The sequence below is a fragment of the Ovis canadensis genome, chromosome 10 (genome assembly GCF_042477335.2).
Source record: "Ovis canadensis isolate MfBH-ARS-UI-01 breed Bighorn chromosome 10, ARS-UI_OviCan_v2, whole genome shotgun sequence".
In the NCBI taxonomy this organism is placed as follows: domain Eukaryota; kingdom Metazoa; phylum Chordata; class Mammalia; order Artiodactyla; family Bovidae; genus Ovis; species Ovis canadensis.
The window spans coordinates 92463279-92482171 of NC_091254.1; the positions used below are offsets into that span (position 1 = coordinate 92463279).

The window sequence follows — 18893 nt, forward strand, 5'->3', positions numbered from 1 at the left end:
TTTGGAGGACACGATTCAGCCCATACCTCAGGATTATTACATGGCTCTGATGGGATCTGAACTTGTGAGAAAATTCAATAGGGTGCAAGATGCCCTGCAGATTTAGATTTGAGGCTGGGAAAGTGGTCATTTAGACAATATTTATAGAATTCCTGCTAAATATAAACAGTGGGGTATACAACTGGTGGCTCAGAGGATAAAGCATCTGCCTGCAATGCAGGAGATCCGGGTTCCATCCCTGGGTTGGGACGATCCCCTGGAGAAGGAAATGGCAACCCACTCCAGTATTCTTGCCAGGAGAATCCCACGGACAGAGGATCCTGGTGGGCTACAGTCCACGGGTTCGCAAAGAGCTGGACACGACTGAGCAACTTCACACACATACATACAACAGTCAACAAAACAGTTGTTGGTTCCAGTAACTTTACAATCTACTCTGTTGGGTGGAGGAAGACACAAATAGGTAATCATATTAATTCCGGCAAAATACATTTAGGAACAAAAGTTCCGCGTATAATTTTACATCTGGAGGAAATGCAAGTAAGTACTTTACCAGGATTAGCCCTGAGAGAAAATTAGTTGCAACTAGGTCGTGGGGGTAAAGAATCTATGTGACACAGGAAATGCAGATTAGATCCTTGGGTCAGGAAGATTCTAAGTTAGGAAACAGCAACCCAAAGCATCCGCCTGCAATGCGGCAGACCGGGGTTCAATCCCTGAGTCAGCAAGATCCCCTGGAGAAGGAAGTGGCAACCCACTCCAGTATTCTTGCCTGGAAAATCCCATGGACGGAGGAGCCTGGGAGGCTACAGTCCATGGGGTCACAAAGAGTCAGACACGACTGAGCGACTGCACTTTCCTTTCACTTTTCCAATATTGTTGCCTGGGAAATCCCACGGACAGAGGAGCCTGGTGGGCTACAGTCCATGGGGTTACAGGGTCTGAGGTGACTGAGCAACTGAGTACACAGGTTCAGGAAACTTGGCTACTGGGAACCATCTGTTTGGGCAAAAAAATAGTTTCGCTAAAAACTTATTTTCCAATCATTTCTTTTCACTGATTTAAATCTAATTTCGATAGTCCAAATCTGAACAAATTTGTACAAAAAGGCTACCATTCATTGACCACTAGTGGTTAAGTACTTCACAAACATTACCTATGATCCTTGCTTGAAACAGTTTGTAAGACTGCTTCTATGCCTGCCTATTACAGATGAAGAAAGATGTTTTGAACAAACCTGATCTGGGCAATGCTAAACACCATAAGTGGTTCGGTGGGGGTTTGAATCTTAGCCTGAGGGTCCAATCTACCACCTTTCCAGGAGCTACTCTGGCGATGAGTTTCTTGTTATTTCTGACCTACAAGCCTCTTAAATGCTGAAGAAAAATATACTTCAAGGGCTAAGATTTTAAACCATATTACTATCTGGTTACTACAGATTTTCAGATAACTACCTACTTATTAATGAAAAAGCATCAACCAAATCTTCCACCTACTTCTGTTTTGACTATGCTAAGGCCTTTCACTGTGTGGATCACAACAAACTGTGGAAAGTTCTTAAAGAGATGGGAATACCAGACCACCTGACCTGCCTCCTGAGAAATATGTATGTAGGTGAAGAAGCAACAGTTATACTTGGACATGGAACAACAGGCTGGTTCCAAATTGGGAAAGGAGTACGTCAAGGCTGTATATTGTCACCCTGCTTATTTAATTTTTATGCAGAATACATCATGAGAAATGCCAGACTGGATGAAGCACAAGCTGGAATCAAGATTTCCAGAAGTATCAGTAACCTCAGATATGCAGATGACACGTCTGGCAGAAAGCGTAGAACTAAAGAGCCTCTTGATGAAAGTGAAAGAGGAGAGTGAAAAAGTTGGCTTAAAGCTCAACATTCAGAAAATGAAGATCATGGCATCTGGTCCCATCACTTCATGGGAAATAGTTGGGGAAACAATGGAAAGTGTCAGACTTTATTTTTTTGGGCTCCAAAATCACTGTAGCTGGTGACTGCAGCCATGAAATTAAAAGAAGATTGCTCCTTAGAAGAAAAATTATGACCAACCTAGACAACATATTAAAAAGCAGAGACATTACTTTGCCTACAAAGGTCCATCTAGTCAAGGATACGGTTTTTCCAGTAGTCAGGTATGGATGTGAGAGTTGGACTATTAGGAAAGCTGAGCGCAGAATTGATGCTTTTGAATTATGGTGTTGGAGAAGACTCTTGAGAGTCCCTTGGACTGCAAGGAGATCCAACCAGTCCATCCTAAATATTCATTCATTAGAAGGACTGATGCTGAAACGCCAATACTTTGGCCACCTGACGCGAAGAACTGACTCACTAGAAAAGACCCTGATGCTGGGAAAGATTGAAGGCAGAAGGGGACAACAGAGGATGAGATGTTTGGATGGCATCACGAACTCAATGGACATGAGTTTGAGTAAACTCCGGGAGTTGGTGATGGACAGGGAAGCCTGGCGTGCTGCTGTCCATGGGCTCCCAAAGAGTCAGACACGACTAAGCGATTGAAACGAATTCAAAGCTTCCACCTTTCAGTTATTGCCTCCCGCGATAAACAGTACTTAGCATCAAGAATTTTCACAACTGGCGGCAGACTGGGAAGAAACCGACGCTAGAAAAGGACGCACAAACCCGTAACTTCTGAGAGAAAACGCTTTGCGTACGGTTTCAACGTTTAACAGAAATAAGACCCCGCCATAGAGAACGTCAGGCGGCCAACACGCCGTAAACACAGAAGCTAAACTACCCCCTCACTTCCGGAATGCATCGGCGCAGTGGATATACGTCATCGCGGGGAGCCAGGACTTCCGCCCTGCGCGACGCATTAAACGGCATCCGGGAAGCTCCATTTCCCGTGCATTTACGCCTGAGCTTGAGGAGACTGGAGTTTTCGGAGGAAGTTTTTCTGGCAATTAAATCTTGCCTGCGCCGGCCCCTCACCTTGGTCTTCCGTTAAGAGTGCTAACGTTTGGGCCAGAGCGCTGGAGGAGACGAGGACTTGCCCCTCAGCGTCGCCAGTTTTGTCCGGTCCTGTTTTTCTTCCGCAAGGCCGTGTCAGTTTTTGGAAACTGCCCGTTTCGCCGGGGTCGGTTTTTCCTGGACAGCTGCGGGCTCTTAATTTTCCGTCTTTCTGAGTAGAAGCTGAGAGGGCTCTTCCTGGGCTCCGGGCGGCGGTGCAGCCGGGCGGGGAAGACTTGGAGTGAGAAGCCGCCCGCGACGCCGAGGACACAGCTCCCTCATGGGAGTCCAGGGGCTCTGGAAGCTGTTGGAGTGCTCCGGGCGGCAGATCAGCCCGGAGACGCTGGAGGGGAAGATCCTTGCCGTGGGTATCCTTTACACTGGGGATGCTCGGTGGACGCCAGGGTTGTTTTTTTTTTTTTATTTTTTTAATCGAAAGATAACTGCTTTACAGAATTGTGTTTTCTGTCAGACATCAACGTGAGACGCCAGGGCTTTTTGCTCTCAGTTTTGCTGGGGCGCAGAGCGGCGTTGGAGGAGCAGCCCAGGGGAGTCTCAGGCCGGGGAGGGGTAGCTATAGGATCTTCCTCAGGACGCTTCCTTTCTAAGTGTCTCATTTTCTTCCGCTTTGCAGTCACAGCTCCCTGGATTGGAGTCTTAGGCCCAACGCTCTGCGCCTCTCTCCAGTTCTTTCATCTGGGAAGTGGAGGTGATAACAGTCTCTACACACAGAGTTGGTGGGAGGAATAAAGGGAATATTTAAATGAAAGGAGTTTAGAAATAGTGTCTGGCACTGTTAATATTGCAAATCCTGAAGGTGTTATTCTGGCTGGGAGGTCAGCCTAGAGAAAATGAAGTCGACTTCCTACCAGTAGTTTTGCCAGCCGTCCTGAGTCTTGCCCGTTTATATTTGTGAGAGGAAGAAAAACGTTGTGGTCATGTGTTTTACATTTTCTTTTTTTAAAGTAGCTTTTACTGTTTTTTTTTGTTGTTGTTGTTACTGTTTTTGAAATAGGAAATTCGTATGGTACAACACCGCAAAGATTTCAAAAGGTGTACCGTGCGTTATTTTCCTCGTTTCTGTGCGTGTTTGGCTGGTTTTGTCTTTAGAATTAGATGTTGTTTCCTAATTACAGAAACAAGTGAAAGCTGTTTCTGAAGTTTTAGTGTTTTTATTCGTTAGGCATTCTTCATCATCTTTATGTTTTTATCTTTCTTTTCTTTTTCTGAGTGTCTGTTCTGTTCCAGAAGCTGGTGGTACCTTCCACCAGTTCCCTAAGTTGGGACGTATGAGCCTAGGAGCTCCATGCTTGTGGAGAAGACAGTCCTGCAGTAATTGCTGTGGTAAATGCGCTGTCAGGGGTTGGGGATTCAGCAGGAGGAGCCATTCATTGACTTTGGTTGGAGACAATTCATATGTAATGGAACAGTGATAATTTTTTTTTGGTAAGGCAAGACGATGATAATGATTACACGTTTTTTGCAATGTGGTTAATTTAAAACACATCCGTAATGAATGGTGGGTTAAAAGTTTTGTGCCTGATACCTTGTGGCAGAGGTTTGTGTTGTTTTTTTTTGAAGCACACGTGCTGTGGCCGCCCTCTAGTGGTTCCTTAAACCATTGCTTCCTGAAGGTTTTCTCCATGGAACTGTTAATATCTATCCATAGGAATGAAAGCAGTATCCAGTGTCAGGAACCCTTAAAACGTCAGCAAAAGTTTGAATCAGTTTACATTCCAGCCCATGTGAGAAATTAATAATTTGTAAAATGTATTCAGGTTTTTTGGTTTATTTGTTAATGAAGAAATTACCCTTGGCATACTAGGTTCATAATTTATTCTTGAATCCCTGAAATAAATTGTTTGGTCTTTTTACCATTTCCAGCTGAGTGTCTTGTTTATTTATACAGTATAAATGTTTGTGTCAAATAATAAAGAATTAATAATTAAACTTTTGTCTTTTATGGACCTTACTTAAAAGTAAAATACACTTAACTCTATTATTAACAGAATATTACACTCTGTGTAGGCCCCACCTGCAATGTGGGGGCCTGGGTTTGATTCCTGGGTTGGGAAGATCCTCTGGAGGAGGGCATGGCAACACATTCCAGTATCCTTGCCTGGAAAATCCCTGTGGACAGAGGAGCCTGGTGGTCTTCAGTCCATGGGGTGGCACAGAGTCAGACATGCCTGAGCGACTAAGCACAGCATGTTTAATAGCCTGTGTTTCAGAAGGTTCATATCTAGTTCCAAAGGATAGCAGAGTTGAGAGCTCCCGATCTGAAATTAGATTTCCCATTCCCTGGTGGCTCAGATCGCAAAGAATCTGCCTGCAGTCCTAGAGACTCAGGTTCAGTTCCTTTGTTGGGAAGATCCCCTGAAGAAGGGAATGGCTACCCACTCCAGTATTCTTGCCTGGAGAAATCTATGGACAGAGGAGCCAGTCCATGAGGTAGCAAAGGGTCCAACACGACTGGGTGACTTAACGCTTCATAAAATTGAATGAGTTAGGTAGAAACTTTTTCCATCTAATACAGTGGTGTAGCAACCGGAACAAGCCAATTAGAAATCGACCCAGTATGATATAGAACTAAGCCAACACCTAATCGTACTTCCAGGATGGACCCTTTAGCTGACATCTTGTCCTTACCACTGCATTCTGCTTTCACTCAGCCTATTGTAACTAGTTTAAAGCAGGTTTCCTTGTATTGATATTTCATTCATCACTTGGCCACTGGGGTGAGCCTTCAGTGACATCCTTCCAGTGACCACAGATACATCACGTCCTCTCCCTGCTCCCCTTGCACCTGCCACGTTGTCCTTGAACAGAGCACATTTCTGGTCGAGGGCATTTGTGTTAGCTGTACCTCCAGCCTCACTGGCTTCTCTCATTTGCTCAGATCTCTGTTGCTTCTTTGGACAGGCCTTCCCCATCTAATGTAGTCCCTGTTGGCTCAGATAGTAAAGAATCTGTTTGCAATGCAGGAGACCTGGATTTGATCCCTGGGTTGCAAAGATCCTCCCTGGGGCGTGAGCACCCTGGTGCAAAGACAGGGAGCTCTTTTTTTTTTTTTTTTTTAATTTTTCTATGGATCTCAGTTTTTGCTTGTGTCAAGTATGCAGTGACTGTGAAGTAGCAGGTGGACATGTCAACTCAGTCATCCATTCTGGGGTTAGGAGAGCTCTGGGTCAGAGGTGCATGCCTGGAGTAGGGGCCTGTGGGGGTTGCAGTTGCAGGAGGGGCAGAGGTAGCCTGGATGGACACTGCAGACAGGAGGAAAGGAGAGGGCCTGAGAACCCCCATCATGGAAGTGAGCGTTCTGATGGTGGGCCAGGGGAGTGGGCAGAGGGATCCAGGGAATGCAGCAGAAGCCTGTGTCCCTCTCTTAGGAACAAATAGAAAACAGTTGGTTAAAAAGCACTCTTTAGTGAAATTTAAAAATAGGTGACTCCAAGAAGAAAGCAATCAGTTATAATCACAGCAGAAGATAACTACTCTTAACATTGACCAAAAAGTTTGTTCCAGTTTTTCTGTAACATCCTATGGAAAACCCTGAACAATCTTTTGTGTCAAGTCAGTATTTTGAGGTCTGAGCTTCGAGTATATTTAACATACTGCATATGTTACAAAATAGATTTATACTTTCCGTACTTCTGTAACCTGTTTTATTTCTTCCTTTAATAATATTTTCTGGCTGCTTTATGTGCTTAGCTTCCATTTTTAAGGGTTGCTTGGATTGTAGCAAATCATGATATCATAATCTAATTTTAATAAAAGACCAGTTGGAAAACTTCCATTCTTCATATTTTCATTATTATAAACAAAACCACCTTATAAGTCACTCTGATTATAAGTCTGTGATAATTTCTTGAGGATAAGTGTGTGGCAGTGGAATTCTTACATAAAAGAGTGTAGATTTTAAAGTGTTTTGCTATGAATTGCTAAATCGTTCTCCAAAAGAGTTGATTAATTTACTAACATTTCATATAGATCACTGATTTCTTTTAAAGAAGTTCCTTTCAATTAGACTTTTTAAAGGAGACATGTGCCTGTGTAAGCTTTTACAATTCAGGATGTCAACAGTGATGACAGGAGCCCAGCTAAAGTGAGCTCACTTTAGGAAGATTCCAGTAGGGCTGAACCTTTTTCAGTTTCAAGGGAATTGGGATGAGTGCTCAGTTTGAATGTTTCGATAATACCAGACATTGGGAATTTGTAACGGGAGGGAAGGATTTGCAGAGTGTTTTCCATGAGCAATTCTTCTAGATATTAGCATCTGGTTAAACCAGGCTCTTAAAGGAGTCCGCGATCGCCACGGGAACTCGATAGAAAACGCCCATCTTCTCACTTTGTTCCACCGACTCTGCAAACTCTTATTTTTCCGAATTCGTCCTATTTTTGTGTTTGATGGGGATGCGCCACTGTTGAAGAAACAGACATTGGTAAGAGTTGTATATATAGTTTTTTTTCTTTCTGCATTCTTAGAATTTTAGGTCATATTTTAATTGACCTAAAATTAAAATTTTCTTCTTAGAATTTTGGAAACCAAGACTTACTTTGACATATATCCAATTTAATTCAACTTTTAAAAATTTATCATGAACAGATAATTTCTTTTCAAAGAGATTTCCCTCTGAAAACATTATATAACATGGGTGCAATAATATTTAACTTTTAATAAAACTATTAAAGTTAACAGTAGGTAAAGAGTTTTCCCTTTGGATTGTCTTCTTGTGTTCTACAGTTAAACTTACACAGTATTGTATAGCAACTATATCAAAAAGAAAAAGAATGTTTTGATAGTCTTGCCTTATATTCAACTGTAAGCACAGAGACTATTTCATTTTTTCCTGTTTGGAAATTTCTTACAAGGTATATCTGTACATTTTAGGATTTTTTATGACATCATTTTGGATATGGAAGGGCAGAGTTACATATAAGTAATGTGTTTTTATAAAAACTAATCTAATACCAGAAATTGGTTTTGACCTAATAGTAGCATTTTAAAGACTAGTTAATTGATGTAATAATCCCTTTAGGGAAGCATTTACTTAATTATATAGTATTAAGTTTAGGCTTCTTGGGACCATTAAAGGACATTTAAAAGAAACAATGGTTTCCCAAATACATTGTATAATAATTCATTAAGTAATACTTAGTTGGAAACTCTGGCTGTCCTTTACACAACAAAAACCTGAAGCTATTCACTCGTACACTAATTAGGAGAAAATACTAAAACAGCTATAATCTGAAAACTCAGAAGACAAACCAAATTCTATGGGGAAAAAAGCCACAGAATTATTTTTAACATCCTAATACCTCCAAATAAAATCCTATATTCTTTCTTTTCACAGGCTAAGAGAAGGCATAAAAAGGACTTGGCCGCCAGTGACTCCAAAACAACTACAGAGAAGCTTTTGAAAACATTTTTGAAAAGACAGGTTATCAAAACTGCCTTAAAAAGCAAAAGGCAAGCAGAGAATTACACTCATTTCAAAGATGAACAATTCTTAGGTTTGCACTGAATTCTGTGATTCCCTTTCTCTAATGAGAGGAATCAGTGGAATGTCCATTTGACCGCGTGAATTGAAGTTGTGAAAGTTCTCTGGTTTTTGAGAATCAGCTTTGACAGTGAGAAGGAAAAGCTGCTAGGTTGCATCGCTTGTACATGTTACCCTCCTAACAGTCTTCCTCATGCCAAGACCAGGTTCCCTCTTCCTGGAGGCAGGCAGGCCAGCGAGGGCAGAGCCCATCCCCCTAGGTTTCCCCTTCTCGGCCGGGTTTGTGTGTTCAATGGGGAGCATTACTGACTCTCAAAATACTGTCTCCTGTCATCTCTGGTGAAGTCTCTGTGTACTTTTCAGGGAGGAAACCCTTCCCAGTCTTACTCAAGTTCAGAGAGATGACATCTATGCTTTGCCACCTTTACAAGAGAGAGAGAAAAACAGGTAAATGTTTTAACTATTTAAAAATGTTATTGCTGCATTCAGACAGATTTAAACCTTTATGTTTTACTTAAATGATCAGGTGTGCTGGATTAATGCATCTGCAATACACATGCTCGACACTTTTATTGGTTTTTTAAGGCTACATCTTCTATCGACTCCCTTTGTGTTTTAGTGGTTTGTGGTGGTTTCCTTTCTCCATCCTCAGGAGCCTGTGTTAGCACTGTTCATTTAGAGTTTGTGGAGACGTGGATTCTAGTTTTTCTGACTCTTTGTTGATACCTACCATCTCAGCCTGCTTCTCAGCCCGGCGTTTTCTCTCTCCCCACCACTGAAGTCTGCACACACGATGTCCTCCGTGTTAAATCCAGTGGCTGCTTTGCAGTTCTCAGGCTGACGTGGTGCCCACATGGTCCTGCTCTACGGGGACCTCTCTGGTTGCTCTTCCTCCGGCTGGCTGATAATCCTCAGCGGCTTCTCTGGTTGAAGTGCAGGTGGAGGGCCAGTTTGTCCCCCCCACACCCCCCGACCACCCCCATTCCTTTCCCAGGGCTCCCGTGAGGTCACACAGCTCTTGAATCCCCGCTGCTGCCATCACCGTATCTCGAGGTTACTGGCCTGGCTTCTGCACTTCTGTCTCCATCTCTGATCTTATCCTTTTGGAGGAACTCCTGTCAGGCCCAGTTTCTGATTTGTAGTGTAGAACCTGTTAAAACTCAAATCTGATACTGTCGTGTCCTTGCTTAAAACACTTCCTAGTTCTTTTTTCTCCAAGCAGTGTAATTGCGAGAGAATTCAGACAGCTTCTGCAGTGAGGTGACCCTTAATTGCCCCTTTGGCAACCTGCTCTGCGCTGGTGATGGAAGATGTTAGATCTTCTTAAGATCGCTCCCTTACAGGTGTCCCTACCAGACGGTGAGACCAAAGATGGCGCAGTTCTCGCCATCTTATTCACCACTGTGGCTTCTGTAACTAGCAGTGCCTTGCACTCAAGAAATATTTTTGTAAGTCGTCATTAAATCATAGGTATTATAAATGTGTGTTTGACTTTCAGTTCAGAAGAGGAGGATGAAAAAGAATGGCAAGAAAGGATGAGTCAGAAACAGGCATTACAGGTATTTAAATAATTTTTTGAATGTACAATTTATTCTATTATTGGTATTTGAAATGAATAACATGAAAATGAATGATTTTAATGAGTAGTATGGACTTATGCATGTTCTTGATAAGAAAGACAGATACTACCTTATTTGTTGTGTGTATATATATATGTATGCATGCATATTAAAATATACACATGCTCATAAACATATATGGAATTATGCATATCTAGGTATCCAAAATAAGCCATCTTTCTTTTTTAACCAACCAGTAAATAAATATAATAGTTAATGCTTATATAAAAATATTGGAAAGCATATCACCCATGAATAACTTCTGGTAGCATTTTGCTGTATGTTAATGCCCTTCCCACCCTGTATAGTTGCATATCTGTGCGTGTGTGTGTTTGGAAATGTGTATATGTTTCAAGGGTACATGGGTACATATACATTAATGAAGATGTATGTTGGTGCACAGGCTGTAGTTGTCTATTGCTGTGTAACTTAGTGCTGTGACAACAGTCTTTTATTATCATCTTTGCTGATCTGGGGGTTGATGAGCGCAAGGGGCAGTTCCCTTGAGTGTCTCCTGTGTGGGTGCAGTCAGGCTGGAGCTGGGACTGGAGTCCCTCCAGGCCTCCTCTCCTGCGTGCCCCGCTGTTGATGCTGGCAGTTCGTCAGAACCCCTGCCTGTGTGTCCTTGCCGGGGTCCAGCCCCGGTGGATCCAGGGAATTCGAAGCGGGGATGGAGTCGGTGAGGAAAAAACTTATTTATTTATTAATATAAGATTAGATTAGAAAGAAACAGTGTAGTAAGAAAATTAAGTGGAGAAAGAAGACTGAATAACTTGGCTTACGGGGAAGGCCAATAAAGTTCCAGACAAGGAGCTTGCACTATCTACGCTGGGCCACCGGCGCCCACTTGAATATCTAAGGGTGCCCCTTCTTAGGCTCTCTTTCGCGCGGGTCTTAAAAGCCAGGGCAAGTAAGTAGACTTAGTGAGCCGCCCAGCTCCAGATGGGAATTCAGCCTGAAATTAGAGTAAAGAGGAGAGGGAGGGAGAGGGAGAAAGAGAGAGAGAGAGAGAGACATGAGGGGAGCCAGATTCCCAAGAAACTAGGCCGAGAGACTAGTCTGAGAAACTGGTCCATCCTTTATTGTTCAGAAGGCTTTTTATACTTCTGATAAAACATGGAGATCAATGGGTAATACAAAGTTATGCAGCGTTAGCAGTCCAGATTCTTATCAAAACCAGGCTTTTCTCTCTGCATACCTAATTGTATACACAAGTCTTAGGTAATTTACATCATCTTCCGGCCAAAAGGGCCAATTAACATTTTACAGCCTTTTTTCTGATAAGGGTTTGTCAACCAGAAGACTTATTTGTGTTGATCTTCCCAAAGTCTGGTGCCATTCTCAGAAAGCACTAAATAAAGTTACATTCTTACATAGCAAAGATACAGCAGTTTATAACAAGTGAAAGGAGTACAGTGATTTGTAACAAAAGAAAAGTAATTAACTCAAAAGTCTAGTGTTGCTAACATCAAAACTACTATATATCTTTTTCCATATCCCGTTTACATTGATTAACATCCTCCCAGGTGCCTAAAAGATAAAGAATATGGAGGCCTGGTGGCAATCATTAAGTCAACAGTGAAAACCCATCACCAATATGATTTTTAGCTCTTTAGAAAAGGCTCTGTATCTTTAAGATGCTTTTAAGCTTTGTGCCTCTCTGGGTTGGGGGGCTGTAAGCAATTCACAAGCTGTAAGAGGTCAGGGGAACCTGTTAGGCAAGCTAGAGAGCTATCAGAGGGGGTTTAACTGAAACATCCCTTTCAAATGCAGAAGACTAAAGCCCTGAGTTGACTTTTTCCAGAGAATATCAGGAGAGTGGAAAAGCAGGTAGATTCTTATTTTTTGGGGGTGGATGCTCAGGAAATTCCAGGGGGAAAACCTGAGGTCTGATTAGCCTTGCCATCAGAGCTCTGCCGCATGACCTTGTCACGGGTGGAATTCCTCACGCTGGCTCCCAGCATGTCCTGAGCTCAGGCACAGCAGCGCTGGGTTCCCAGGGCAGGAGCCCAGGAAGAAGTGACTGCTGGGCCCGTGCTGCCCTTTCTCATGGCCTTGGGGGATGCACAGCCTCCTGTCCACAGCGTGCAGTTCACTGGCTGCCGGGTAGGGTCAGCACCTACTGGATGGGAGGGGAATTCATCCAGAAAAGAGAGTCAGAGAACCTGTGGACATGTTCTATCATCTAATGAATAGGATGCTTACAAATTGAACTGTGCTGTGGATACATGTTTTTGCAATTTCCTGCAAATCTCAGAAAAGCAGGTAACATTCTTTGATTCCCTTGTCTGTTTATAATAATATTTTAGTATGTCTGTTAAAAGACTTTTGAGCTAAAATTGCAAGGTTCTTCAGCTCATGAAGATACTGCCTTATTAACATAGCAAGAGAGCACAGACTTGGTGAAGACCAGGGATCCTGTGGGCAGAGAGATCTGCAGTTAAGTCTGGGCTCCATTACTAACTAGTTTTGAGATCTTAGATGCAACTTAGCTTCTCCATGGTGCTTTTTTTTTAAAAAAAACTTTTGATGCCCTCCCTGTAGGAGTGATGAGATCATTCTTGAGGAAGAACACTGGAAACTCTGAGTAAAATGACTGGCCTGTTTTAAGTGCTTGCTGGTCTACAAACACAGAGCACACATACATACAAGAAAGCAAACTGTATTATTTTGTCTCCTTTACTAATGAAGATAGAGTGCCTGATGAACTATGGAATGAGGTTCGTGACACTGTACAGGAGACAGGGATCAAGACCATCCCCATGGAAAAGAAATGCAAAAAAGCAAAATGGCTGTCTGAGGAGGCCTTACAAATAGCTGTGAAAAGAAGAGAAGCAAAAAGCAAAGGAGAAAAGGAAAGATATAAGCATCTGAATGCAGAGTTCCAAAGAATAGCAAGAAGAGATAAGAAAGCCTTCTTCAGCAATCAATGCAAAGAAATAGAGGAAAACAACAGAATGGGAAAGACTAGAGATCTCTTCAAGAAAATTAGAGATACCAAGGGAACATTTCATGCAAAGATGGGCTCCATAAAGGACAGAAATGGCCTGGACCTAACAGAAGCAGAAGATATTAAGAAGAGGTGGCAAGAATACACAGAAGAACTGTATAAAAAAGATCTTCACGACCCAGATAATCATGATGGTGTGATCACTCATCTAGACCCAGACATCCTGGAATGTGAAGTCAAGTGGGCCTTACAAAGCATCACTATGAAGAAAGCTAGTGGAGGTGATGGAATTCCAGTTGAGCTGTTTCAAATCCTGAAAGATGATGCTGTGAAAGTGCTGCACTCAATATGCCAGCAAATTTGGAAAACTCAGCAGGGGCCACAGGACTGGAAAAGGGCAGTTTTCATTCCAATTCCAAAGAAAGGCAATGCCAAAGAATGCTTAAAATACTGCACAATTCCACTCATCTCACATGCTAGTAAAGTAATGCTCAAAATTCTCCAAGCCAGGCTTCAGCAATACGTGAACCATGAACTCCCTGATGTTGAAGCTGGTTTTAGAAAAGGCAGAGGAACCAGAGATCAAATTGCCAACATCCACTGGATCATGGAAAAAGCAAGAGAGTTCCAGAAAAACATCTATTTCTGGTTTATTGACTATGCCAAAGCCTTTGACTGTGTGGATCACAATAAACTGTGGAAAATTCTGAGAGAGATGGGAATACCAGACCACCTGACCTGCCTCTTGAGAAATCTGTATGCAGGTCAGGAAGCAACAGTTAGAACTGGACATGGAACAACAGACTGGTTCCAAATCGGAAAAGGAGTACGTCAAGGCTGTATATTGTCACCCTGCTTATTTAACTTCTATGCAGAGTACATCATGAGAAACGCTGGACTGGAAGAAACACAAGGTGGAATCAAGATTGCCAGGAGAAATATCAATAACCTCAGATATGCAGATGACACCACCCTTATGGCAGAAAGTGAAGAGGAGCTAAAAAGCCTCTTGATGAAAGTGAAAGAGGAGAGTGAAAAAGTTGGCTTAAAGCTCAACATTCAGAAAATGAAGATCATGGCATCCAGTCCCATCACTTCATGGGAAATAGATGGGGAAACAGTGGAAACAGTGTCAGATTTTATTTTTGGGGGCTCCAAAATCACTGCACATGGTAACTGCAGCCATGAAATGAAAAGATGCTTACTCCTTGGAAGAAATGTTATGACCAACCTAGATAGCATATTCAAAAGCAGAGACATTGCTTTGCTGACTAAGGTTCGTCTAGTCAAGGCTATGGTTTTTCCTGTGGTCATGTATGGATGTGAGAGTTGGACTGTGAAGAAGGCTGAGTGCCGAAGAATTGATGCTTTTGAACTGTGGTGTTGGAGAAGACTCTTGAGAGTCCCTTGGACTGCAAGGAGATCAGCCCTGGGTGTTCTTTGGAAGGAATGATGCTAAAGCTGAAACTCCAGTACTTTGGCCACCTCATGAGAAGAGTTGACTCATTGGAAAAGACTCTGATGCTGGGAGGGATTGGGGGCAGGAGGAGAAGGGGACGACCGAGGATGAGATGGCTGGATGGCATCACCGACTCGATGGATGTGAGTCTGAGTGAACTCTGGGAGTTGGTGATGGACAGGGAGGCCTGGTGTGCTGTGATTCATGGGGTCGCAAAGAGTCGGACACGACTGAGCGACTGAACTGAACTGAACTAATGAAGAGTTTTAAAGTAGTTTCAGTAATCCAGTTAAATGTAGAAAAATTTTACACTTTTGTGGGTCTGAAAATTTCTCACAGTTAATTTCACTTTTGGTTTTAGAAAGTGAAAGTTGCACACTTGTGTCCAACTGTTTGTGACCCCATGGATTGTAGCCTGCTTGGCTCCTCTGTCCTCTTGTCCTAGAATTCTCTAGGCAAGAATACTGGAGTGGGTTGCTATTTCCTTCTTCAGGGAGTCTTCCCAACCTAGGGATCAAACCCAAGTAAAGAATTGCAGGCAGATTCTTTACCAGCTGAGCCACTAGGTTAAAAGCAAAACAAAATATATCTAACTAAAGCAATTATAAGTATTATTCAAATTCATAAGGCTCATCTCTGCCTCAGGGCCTTTGCACTTGTTGTCCCTTCAGCCTCGGATGCTCTTCCCTGAGCAGATTTCTGGTGTCTTTCATGTCTCTGCTCACAGGTCATTATTATTTTTTTACTTTTTATTTTGCACTGTGGTAGAGCCGATTAACATTGTTGTGATAGTGTCAGGCGAATACAGGTCATTGATTTTTGTGGAGTCTTTCCTATTTATCAAATATTTTTTTCTCTTTCTATTCTTCTAATCAACTCTATCAGATTAACTTGCTTTGTTTTCTCATCATTTATCTTGTTCATTTATTTGTTTATCATGTGTCTTCTTCTTCCCCTGAGAACAGAAGTTTATCTGGCATGATCTCTAAAGTACTTTAACACTTGGAACAGTACATGGTATATTAGAGATGCCTAGTAAGTATTTCTTTTTTTTTTTAAGTTAATTAATGTTGTTGTTCATTCACTCAGTCCTGTCCAACTCTTTGTGACCCCATGGACTGCAGCACACCTGGCCTCCCTGTCCATCACTGTCTCCCAGAGCTTGCTCATACTCATGTCCATTGAGTCGGTGATGTCATCCAACCACCTCATCCTCTATGTCCCCTTCTTCGCCTACCTTTAGTGTTTCCCAGCATTAGGGTCTTTTCCAATGAGTCAGTTCTTTGCATCAGATGGCCAAAGTATTGGAGCTTCAGCCTCAGCATCAATCCCTCCAGTGGATATTTTGGATTGATTTCCTTTAGGATGGACTGGTCGGATCTCCTTGCAGTCCAAGTGACTCTCAAGAGTCTTCTCCAACACTACAGTTCAAAAGCGCCAATTCTTGGCATTCAGCCTTCTTTATGGCCCAACTGTCAGATCCATACATGACTACTGGAAAAACCATAGCTTTGACTAGGTGGACCTTTGTTGGCAAAGTAATATCTCTGCTTTTTAATATTCTGTCTAGGTTTGTCATAGCTTTTCTTCCAAGGAGCAAGCGTCTTTTAATTTCATGGCTGCAGTCACCATCTACAGTGATTTTGGAGCCCAAGAAAATAGGCTCTCATTGTTTCCATTGTTTCTCCATCTATTTGCCATGAGGTGATGGGACCAGATGCCATGATCTTAGTTTTTTGAATGTTGAGTTTTAAGCCAGGTTTTCACTCTTTCAGCTTCATCAAGAGGTTCTTTACTTCCTCTTCGCTTTTTGCCTTAAGGGTAGTATCATCTGCATATCTGAGGTTATTGATATTTGTCCTGGCAATCTTGATTCCAGCTTGTGCTTCATCCACCCTGGCATTTCACATGATGTACTCTCCATATAAGTTAAATAAACAGGGTGACAATATACAGCCTTGACATACTTCTTTCCCAATTTTGAACCAGTGTGTTGTTCCACATAGGGTTCTAACTGATACCTCTCGACCTGTATATAGGTTTCTCAGGAGGCAGGTATGGTGGTCTGATACTCCCATCTCTTTAAGAATTTTCCACAGTTCCTTGTTATCCACACAGTCAAAGGCTTTAGCATCAATGAAGCAAAAGTAGATATCTTTCTGGAATTCTCTTGCTGCTTCTATAATCCAATAGATATCGGCAATTTGATCTCTGATTCCTCTGCCTTTTCTAAATCCAGCTTCAACATCTGGAAGTTCTTGGTTCATGTACTGTTATATGAGTAAATGGATGTATTTCCTCACCTGTCTGTTCACTTCAATGCCTGTTGCAGATATGTATAACTGTTTAGCCTACTGTAGTTACGTAGAACTCTGTATACAAGCACACACACACACAGTCTGGCATGGTGTGTAGAGTTAAGTGTATAAAATGTAAATGTCATGGTGTTACGTTTCACTCTTTACAGGAAGAGTTCTTTCACAATCCTCATGCAGTTGACATTGAGTCTGAAGATTTCAACAGCCTGCCCCTTGAAGTAAAGCATGAAATCTTGACTGATATGAAGGAATTTACTAAGCGGAGAAGAACATTATTTGAAGCGATGCCAGAGGTGAAATATACAATAGCATGTTAATGTGTAAAGTTAAGAGTGCCAGCAAATTTTTTTGTTAAAATAAGAGAATCTTGATAAACATTACACGATCTGTTGTTTTCAGTAAACAGCCTTTGCATATCTCTGAGATCCTGTGCAACATCATTTTGTATAAGTTAGAGCTTACAGACACTTACTCACAGAAGACCTCTTGACTTTCCACCAAGACCAAGTCTTATCTCCTGCTCTGTGTTCTCACAGCTCCCTGTGGTGTCTCTTTAGATTTTTAGCACCCAGCTGTGCCTACCTTGTGCACTTCTGTATTTTCAGTGCTTAGCTCAGTATTTTTCACATAGTAGGTGCTCAGTAGTTCAGTCCTTAAGTTAGTTCATGAAAGTTATTTTAATCCATCATATACATTGTAGACTATTCGCAGTAATAGAGAACCTAATCACAGTGGAGAAGTTTGTTCTAACTTGAAATTCCAGGTATCTGTTCCCCTGAAGGCTAGAAGTGTAGTCGGATCTCCCGTCTTCCCTCTTCCTCTTTCTGGATGGTGGTAATAGGGAATTCAGTGGTAAATTCCTCAGCTTGGAGCCTCTGATGGTGGCTTCGCAGCTGCAGAAATGGGAGGTGGGGCAGTGCATAGAATCGGGTTCTGTTGAGTATGTTCCCTGGTCTCACTGTACCATCACTACCGTGTTTAGCTGGTGAATGAGTCTTGTTTTCCTTCCTACTGCTACAACCTGTTCTTTCTAACACTGTTCTCCATTAACTTTACCTATAAATTTTGTAATATTGCTAATGAATGGATGTGGGGCTTTTTTTTTTTCTATAGACTTTTGAACTTTTCTTTGATTGATAAGAAAAATATGAAAAAGGCAGGAGCTGTTTCTTTTCCCATCATTCCTTTCTGCTTTTCCATGAAGCACATGAATGTAGGAAAATGCCAAGGTGTACAGAAATGATGTACAAAGGACAGAAGTAAATTTATTTTCACCTCTGGGGAGGGGCGAATCCGTGCTCAGTTTATCAACCAAGCGTTTTAAAAAATGATTTGTATTTATTTATTTTTGGCTGCACTGGGTCTTGTTGCTTTGCACGGGCGTTTCTCTGGCTGTGGGGCGTGGAGAACTACTCTTCGTTGCGGTGCATGGTCTTCTCAGTGCTGTGGCTTCTTCTGTTGGGATCATGGGCTCTAGGGCAAGCAGGCCCGGTAGTTGTGGCTCTTGGGTGCTAGAGCACTGGCTCAGTAGCTGTGGCACACCAGCTTAGTTGTTTCACAGGCTGTGGGATCTTCCTGGACCAGGGATTGAACCAGTCTCTCCTGCACTGGCAGGTGGATTCTTGACTCCTGAGCCACCAGGGAAGCCTTCTGAAGCCCTCAGTCAAGCGTTCTATTTCTTGAGTGTGAAAGGACCTCTGGCTTGTCTTTGAGGAAATAGAATTTGGATTATGTAAACAACAGTGGAACAGATGGGAGAAAAAGAGGCAGTCCCAATGCCTTGCTCCATTTCTTCTCTTTCTGCCAATGCAGAGCCTCTGGGCTGGGTCGGCCAGGGTAGAATGGTGCACAGCCCATTGGATCTATCATGCTGGTAGCTGAGGGAAGTTCTGAGTCATACAGGTTGGATCTTTGCATTGTCTGTACATTAGGCAAATGCAATATTGATAATAGTAATGTTGGTGAGAATATGAGTAATCATAATAATTTGGTAATGATTTAGTATAAGGCTTAGCAATCTGGTTTTGACCCAGATCTACCATATAACTAACCACACGGTT

At 42.3% G+C, this 18893-nt stretch overlaps 1 protein-coding gene across 2 annotated transcripts in view; it reads left to right on the forward strand.

Annotated features, from left to right (window-relative positions):
- The first annotated feature begins 258 nt into the window (after positions 1 to 258).
- Positions 259 to 18893, forward strand: part of ERCC5 (ERCC excision repair 5, endonuclease) — a 32916-nt gene continuing 14281 nt past the window's right edge. For both annotated transcript variants that reach the window (XM_069602414.1, XM_069602416.1), the window contains exons 1-6: positions 259 to 3354; positions 7253 to 7428; positions 8341 to 8456; positions 8851 to 8934; positions 9986 to 10046; positions 16983 to 17126. In XM_069602414.1, coding sequence (XP_069458515.1) covers positions 3267 to 3354; positions 7253 to 7428; positions 8341 to 8456; positions 8851 to 8934; positions 9986 to 10046; positions 16983 to 17126 — 669 coding nt within the window. In that variant the 5' untranslated portion in view covers positions 259 to 3266. The remainder of the gene's footprint in view (positions 3355 to 7252; positions 7429 to 8340; positions 8457 to 8850; positions 8935 to 9985; positions 10047 to 16982; positions 17127 to 18893) is intronic.